This window comes from Gossypium arboreum, chromosome 4, assembly GCF_025698485.1.
Source record: "Gossypium arboreum isolate Shixiya-1 chromosome 4, ASM2569848v2, whole genome shotgun sequence".
Taxonomy (NCBI): Eukaryota; Viridiplantae; Streptophyta; class Magnoliopsida; order Malvales; family Malvaceae; genus Gossypium; species Gossypium arboreum.
The window spans coordinates 1,087,196-1,095,780 of NC_069073.1; the positions used below are offsets into that span (position 1 = coordinate 1,087,196).

The following is an 8,585-nucleotide window of genomic DNA, read 5'->3' on the forward strand; positions in this document are numbered from 1 at the left end:
TTTTAAATTTTATTTTATCATTTTCGCCTAATTTTTAAATATTTTTCCTTTTAAAACTTTTAAATTTAAAATTAAAATGACAAATTTTATAAATATTTAAAGCTAAATTTTTAAAACTATTTAAAATTAAAATTAAATTACAAATTTTATAAACATTATAGGCTAAATTATTAAAATTTTAAATTTAATATCAATTTTATAAAATGTATAAATACTAAAGAGTTAAATTTATTATTAAGCTAAAATTTTAAGATTTAAAACTTTGATAATAAAATTAAAAATTTTAAAATTGAATGACCAAAATAACCAATCGGACTATCAAGTTAGTTTACCCATTTGTATTCATTCCTTTTTTCTAACCCAGTAAAAGATAAATACACATCTACAGTGCACCATGTATCTTCATTTCATTCCAAATTTGCACCAGAAAACAACACAAAACAGCAAATTGCCTTTAAGAGAAGCATATGTCAAATGTTTCTGAACTAGACACACCAAAACATAAATATAATTTCAATTAACTAGAGATGACGCATGAAACTGATTGACCCTAACAAAACCAACACAGATGACTCTATGGATGAACACAAGCATATTATCATTGAGTTCCACTTAATATACTCAAATGAATGGAAAGGGTTAGACGGTACAGCAGTGCTCATCATCCAACTAGAAAGTCAACATTTACTCCTCATCAGAATAATTGAATTTTATAGAGTGCGACTGCAGATCAATCTGCCCTCCCCTGTATGATCCACGTTTCTTCTTGGTCTTCTCGTGCCGGAAACCCCTGTGTTTACAATCAGAAATATGTATTTTAGACACCATCTTTGCTTAACCATATACAAGAACCACCCAAAGCACAGTAAAACAAACATACAAACCATTTCTGGTAAACGATTAACACTTTAACAGAGAATGGGCCAGAATAAACTGACATCAACCATTACCAGATTAATTTGACCTGGCAAATCTAACTATTTTCAGGAGTATACTATTGTATAAGTTCAGCATCCAGAGGCCAGAGCACCGCTTATTCCACTTTCCAAGCTCAGAAATAGATGTTAGAAAATATTTAGATCATGGAGAGAAAACAGGGGAGAGGGTGGCAAAGAAAAGATAAAGCCTAAGCCTCGGAACATCTATCGAAGAATCATATGCAAACTTGAGGAAGTTCAAAATCCTAATTAATAACAAAATCTCCAGCAAAACCCAAACCAATATTGACAAGCCTGTCAAATAACAAACTAATACTGGAGTCCAGCTAACTAGAAATATCAGTTTTCTCAGGAGTCAGAAAGAAGCATGGTAAATTCAACTTATACAGAACGGAGACAGTAAGTTCCAATTATATGAATTGGGTACCAAAGATACATAAATCTCAGACATTTACGCTTACCTTCCTCTTACTTGACCTAGAACTTCTTGTGCTTTTGCACCATATCCAGTTTCAGCACCATCCTACAAGGATTTTTGCAAGTGACCAAAAATATACATATAATATCAAAATAAATACATTGGGATTGATTGGAGGTGAGAGAAACAAAAGGAAAGGAAGGTAAGTAAGAAAATATTTCCTTTGTTTAGTATCATTTAAATAAAAATAAAGCAAGTGGAACTAAGCATCCCTCCCTTTCCTCAAAAGTCACTTTTCAGTTAACCCAAATTAGAGTAAACGGTTAGAAGAAAGTAAACTCGTTTCAAATATAAAATTACTTCTATGTCCTTCTTATAATATCTTTTATTTTTCAAAACCTACTTTATAATATTCAAGCTTAACACGACCTTCAAATCTTATAAAAATCCATTCAACTTCATTTCTTCTTTCATCTTTTTATAGATCAGTAACTTGATTTCTGTAATTTTTAAATTTAGTATAAGCATCAAGTCTTTTTATTTTGAGATTAATTAAGGGATTTTTATTAAACGAAACAGATGAACATGATTAAGCACATTGAATAATAGAAAAAGCTAAAACTTGTAAAGTTTATAGTAATTTTATCTTGATATAAATATTTCAATTCTTGAATTTCCTCTGAAATAGATTAATTTTGAAAACACATTTCTTTGTATGAAATTATCTTCAAGAAAGCATTCTTTTATGGACTTAAAAAAAGCCTTTCGGTAAAACAAAATTAATTTTCTCACTTTCAAAATTATTTAAAGCAACCAATCTCAAGATCATTCATTAAACAATTTTTTTTTTTTTATGTTAGAAAGGTATAATTGGAGCAATGTAAATATAATATGCTTTTCCTTCCTACTACTTAACCAAACAAATGTTGTTAACTTTGCACTCTTTTCCTTCTCTTACTTAATTTAGTTATCTGACAAAAGGAATGAAATATCTTTTCCTGTCCTTTCCTTTCCTTTAGAACCTCTATTTTTTTTTTCTTTACTAACTTCATCCCAAACATAAGATTAGAAAAAGAAAGCAGGGCAAGTACTTTATACCTTTGCCCAGTATGAATTATCTTCAAGCCTGCTATCAACAAATTCTACCTCATCCACATTCACTCTTTGAAATGGTTTCTTTGGCTGCAATAACACAAGATTCATAATTAAAACTCTTATAAATCAAAGATTAATTGATAGTTCAATTATTATCATCATTACTTAAGAACCTTGAAAAAAACTATTGCTGTAATAAGAACCATTCAAGAGAACCAAAAATTGATTCTCCCTCAATTCTAAACACCACTCTCCAACGTGAGAAATAAAGCACAGAGAAGACGTCAAATAAGCAGAAATTACCACAAAAAAGCCGGACACTAAAACTCACGCAGTATAGGAGAAAAAAAGAGGCTCGCAACACCTTATTGAAGCTACATTGCTTCGATGCTTCATTTTCTTGAAGTACTCATGTCCAACACCATGTTCAACATATTTTAGAACATGAGTATTGAGTATAGACCTTCCAAATACATGGAAAAGCATATAAAAAATTGAAAATACCCTTGTCAAATGGATACCTCAAACTTAGGTGTGAGTGTCCGGTACAGGTATGTATCCAACATGGGTATGGTTAGTCTTTTTTAAGTTTTTCCATGCATTTGGAGGATCTTTAGAGGTCATACCCCCATATTAGCGTATAGGACACAAGTACTTCAAGAAAAATGAAGAGTCCAGGCAACATAACCCGTATCTGACACTCACACCGGAGTCTGAGTCATATAAGATCAGAGCATGGTGTTCCTTAAAATTGATTGAGGCTTCAGCTAGATGAATTAATATATTCAACATGTAAAAGACAATTTTATAACAGGCCATACTTACAATGTAGAAAATTCAAACATGAAGCAACAAGTCAGATCTAAATTACAAACATATGCCAGATTTTAAAAGCAAAATAGCTTTAGGGTTGTGGCATCCACCTTCATTTATGAACCTCAGAGTTTCACTACAGAATAAGTCAATAAGCCTGTAAGACTTACTTAGTAACAAACACAATAAGCAAGGTATAGGAGAGGGTGAAGAACACCTGCAAGATTTAATTACTATCTTTGAAATAACCAATTTGGCTTCAGAAATGGGGACTTAATATACAGTTAAATGGATGTTTTCTTTAAAACATTGCATTCCATATTGATTGCACATGCAAAATATGTAAAACCAGAATTCTACATGACAAAGGGGAGTCAATTGGACATAAATCATATTAAATCAAAGAAAGAAAACAAGCAGACTAAGGTCGGAATTTTACTTCAACACATAATTTACTAAAAATGTTCAACAAGTAAAGAAGATATTCATAAACTTACCTGAACTGAACCATTTTGCTGCTTCTTTGAGCTCTTTTGCTCAGAATGCTTTCCATTTTTCTCAATGTTCCCATTTTCCTGCTCATGAAACTGTTTAGCAGGCTTCTTGGGAAGAACATCAACATCAGTCTCTCCACTTTCTCCTTTATTTTCTTTACCGACATTTTTATCAGCTCCCACTAGTGAATTTAATTGCTCTTCTGAACCTGCTGTCTTTCTCCGTTTAGAGTCTTCAGTAGCATTTTTATCAACAGGCTGAGAATTATGTACTTCAGAATCCACCCTTTTCCTTTTCTTGGAACCTTTATCATCTGTGATCGTTGAATCCACCTTCGAGATCTTATTTTCCTCTGTGGATTTTTCTTTCTCTACATCTTCAGAATCATCCTTCTTTTTCTTCTTTTTAGATTTGGAAGTCTTGTCTTCCACTGATATGTCACTAGCATTCAAAGTAACTGCAGCATGTTGCGTGTCCTCTGAACCATGCTGTCCAACACTTTCAATTAAAGAATCAGAAGTTGACTTGCTTTTCTTTTTTTTCTTATCCTTTGTTTTATCAGTAGCAGATTCCTTAGCGGCATCCTTGAAAACTTGCTCCTCAAATTTCTTAGAGTTGACAGATTTATCGTCAACTTCAGATTGACCACCTATAATGTCCATACTACTCTCATTGCCTCTTTTCTTCTTTTTCTTGGGAGCAACTTCAACTGTAGAAGCAATGCAGTCTTGTCCATCACTGCATAATACAGAAGTTGAAAAATGAGAATAAAACATAAAATAAGAAAATAAGAATTGAAATGACAAAATAAAACCTGTTAAGGTTGGAAAGACAGAAAGTTAAAGAAAAAAAATATCACATCGGTTATTTGTGCCTCTGTTTTTCCAAAATAAGTGGCATTCTAAAAAGACTAATGCATCATAACAATCTACTACACTCCAAATAGAAATCATAAAAAGACAATATGCACTTTTGTGTTCACATGCAGATAACTGTACGAATATATTTATGCATTCTCAATGCCATTACATGCATAAGTTTAATGTTAAGTCATAATTGCAATGAAATCAGTAAGTGTAAAGGCAAAGGTGATTAAACATGCAAAAATGGCGAGGCCTTATCTTCACTTCGTGGAGAAAGAGATTATCCCGCTTAATAAATAAAAGTTTAATCAATCAAGAAAAAAAAAATCTCATCCCACCTCTTCGCCAGATACTTGCAGCACATTTCTTCCAAATCTAGAGAAGAACCTGCCAAAACATCTTTCTGCAAAAAAAAAAAGGATAAGAAAATTACTATTGAGAGTCAAGCCAATTAACAGAAACTTTGCTTGGGAGAATGAATAAAAACTCATAATGCAATTAAGTGACAGGCACGCACACACACAAGCAGTAAGAAGGCAGACAAAGGAGGGAAAGTTAAATTATTTCAGAAACAAGCTTCTCTGCTTAACAGAGGAAACAATATATGATTCAAGAACACAAAACAAAGGATCCACACACATACAGAGACACTGAGAAAGCTTTATTATTCGTGACCTTCCAACTTACAAAAATAAAAATATCAAATGCTCAAGGAAAAAATGAGATTCACCTACTAATGTCAAGAATTGAGACAATTAGGAAAATTAAGTTAACTATTGGCTTCTATCCTCGACATTATAGTTCAGGGGAAAAAAGAACTAATGCACAATTTTATTTTTTATTTTCAAAACACAAGTTATTATGGTTCTACGATTTTTATCAATTAATGGGGGAGTGGTATACACTTCCTGCAGCCTGAGATCCAAAATGTCACTTTTTAAGGAAAAACAATTAACTTTCCTAGGTAGACTAACGCCAGAGACCCAACTATACAGTAGACGTCTTCCCAGAAGAACCATTTTCTGATCATTAGAAACTTGAGAGAAGCTGCTTGTGCAGCACGAAACCCCTCTCTTTTGCAGTTAAAGCATCCTAAGTAATGGTCATAAGCACATGATAGCTGAACTTTGGCCTATTTTGCAATCCCGGTTAACATCAAAACCGCGGGCAAATAAACCAAAATATATTCAGTAAATAAAAGGTCAAATCTCTCAGGAAGATACTAGCTAAGTCTAAGAATCATGAAATCGATGAAACAGAGTAGCCGATTAAGACAAACATCCTTACATTGGGAAATAGACCGCTTATGCCTTTGAGCTTGTAGGTTTGTTTATTGTAACCTGATAAGCCACTAAAACCACTGAGATCTAAAAGAAAATATGTACTTTTACATTTAGGAGCAGAACAATGGATTTACACTATCGGTTCTCAAATATCCAAAACAACCCATCTACAATCACATTCGAATATACCTACAGAGAAAACTAAAATAGAAAAGAAGATACCTGGATTTGGGCTTCGGAGAGAAACTTCTTGAGGGTCTTAGAGAAGGAATTGCGTTGAAGAAAGCGGGCAATGGAGAGGAGGAGGAGAGAGTTCTGGTGGGGAGTCAAGGACGGAGCAGAAGCCTCCATTTTCATGGTCGGGTTGGAAAGAAGTACAACTTGGCGAGGCTTCAAAGCTATGAGCGAAGGGGAAGGCTTTACTACATGCATGTATCCCTGATCCTTAAGTAATATATAAACCTCACCTCCTCCCCTGGGTCTCAACTATAGCAACTGGCTAGGGTTTTGCTTATTAAAGAATTTAATTACTTTTTCTTTAAATCCCGAATAACTAAAGACCTTGCGGTAAAACGATGACCCATGATATACGATACAAAACAATCACTTGGCTTCTAGGGCAACGTCTATGAAATAAGTCTAAAATCTTTTTCTTTAGAGCAAATATTAATTAACTTATTTAACTTCCCAAATTTATTATTTTAGAAAATTTTAAAAATTTTAATTTTTTTAAATTCTTTATAATTTTTAAAATATAAATTTTAGAATTTTATAAATATTTTAATTTTTTTGTAATTTTAGTTGAAAGAAAAATTAATTTATTCGCTTTCAAAATTGACAAGGACCAAAGAGGTATTTACACTAATATGTTATTCGAATTATTCAAGTTATTTGAATTGTAAAATTTAACTCGACTTGAACTCAAAACTCGAATTACTTATTCGAGTTGACTTGAAAAAAATTTAATAGCTCAATGTTAATTTTACAAATCACTTATATAATTTCATGCCTCATTTATTTATTTTATTTTAAATATAAACTAAGAATACCTAATTTATCTTTAGTTAAACTTGTGACATTAAAAGTTTGCAAGTTAGATTGGTTTTGAATAACTATTCATAATGTTAAATTACTATAAGATTTGTAGTAGTTCTGTAACGCCCCCACGCCCGAAACCATCACCGGAGTCAAGCTTGAGGTGTTACTAAACTTATCTTACCTTTTAAACAACTCTAAATCACTTATTTTAATTTTTAGAATAAACTATTTTTCTGCGTCATGGTTACTTAAAAATTCATTTCTCGAGTTTCAGAACTCGAAATTAAGATCCGTAAATTTTTCATGAAATTAGACTCATATATATATCTATTAATTTTTTTCTAGAATTTTTGACGTAGCCAATTAGTACAGTTTATTAGTTAAAGTTTCCCCTGTTTCAAAACTCGACTGCACTAACCTCTTGTTACTACGAACCATGTTTCTTCCTGCACAAAATTCATATCACTAAGCCGTTTGTTTCTCTTAAAACTATACTCAACAAGGATTATAACCATATAAAGTATACCTTCTAATTAGTTTTGTACAATTTATGGTGAATTTCCAAAGTTGAAACAGGGTTCTAGAAATCGCTCGACCTTGTTTCACTAAAACTCGATATATCATGAAATATAATACCTTTACCTATTTTTCTTATTCCATAAGAAAATAGACATAATAAGATTTAATTTCATATATTATTCATCTTCAAACTATGTTTATACAATTTTATCAAAGTTACGTTATTTTTGTTACTTGAATCTATTTTAGGTTACTTTCACATTTTTCATAATTTTCATGTGATAATCACCATTCAATCATACATATTAATAAACATGCATATCATCGGCCATTTTATTAGCTAATCACTAGCAAGTATTTACACATCATTCATTGTTCATATTATACCAAAAGTGGCTAAGTTTCTATACATGCCATACACAAAACAAAACGCCTAATTATACCGAGTTATTTCTTTGATAGTGTGATCGGCCTCCGACATTTCCTTCGATCCCGAGTGACTAGATAAGTACTATAAGAAGAAGAAAATAAAGAGATTAAGCACTAGGCTTAGTAAGCTTACAAGCAAATAAATCACAACATTCAACATAATGGATAATTATGCATAATATCATCTAACATCATAAATTTCTTTACTTCTCAATTTCTATCTTCTTCTTTATTCCTTACCTTCTTTCTTACGACCTTTCCTTTTCATAAGTATAATCTACTTTTCCTTTGCTGTTAATTCACTGTAATTTAACTCGTATCCTGACCCGTTGAACCACTCGGAATACTAAGGATACTAGGGTCGTTCTGTCTATCAATATCCGCCAATGCCATGTCTTTGACATGGACTTACATGAAATATTCCTGTCTCCAATGCCATATATAATATGGACTTACATGGCTCAATCTGTCTCTAAAGCCATATTTCTAATATGGACTTACATGGCTTATTTCGTTTACATCTGTCAACCCTAATATCCTAACATTCCTAGGGTTCAACCGGCTTTCTAACACTTTTCCTCTGTCACTTCACCTTAAATTCGACTTTAAATATTTTCATAACATAATATATAAATGCTGAAATTGACAATAATAATGTAAAATAAAAGAATATTGCATTTATTTACTGTAAACC

The 8,585-nt window shown here is 31.9% G+C and overlaps 1 protein-coding gene across 1 annotated transcript; it reads right to left on the reverse strand.

Annotated features, from left to right (window-relative positions):
* Positions 1 to 383: 383 nt before the first annotated feature.
* On the reverse strand, positions 384 to 6,533 carry LOC108460649 (uncharacterized). The gene is made up of 6 exons (XM_017760224.2): positions 6,128 to 6,533; positions 4,961 to 5,025; positions 3,762 to 4,497; positions 2,455 to 2,538; positions 1,400 to 1,461; positions 384 to 790 (listed from the first exon to the last, which is right to left on the reverse strand). The coding sequence occupies exons 1-6, from the start codon at positions 6,335 to 6,337 to the stop codon at positions 685 to 687; spliced, it is 1,263 nt and encodes a 420-aa protein (XP_017615713.1). The 5' UTR covers positions 6,338 to 6,533; the 3' UTR covers positions 384 to 684.
* Positions 6,534 to 8,585: the final 2,052 nt, after the last annotated feature.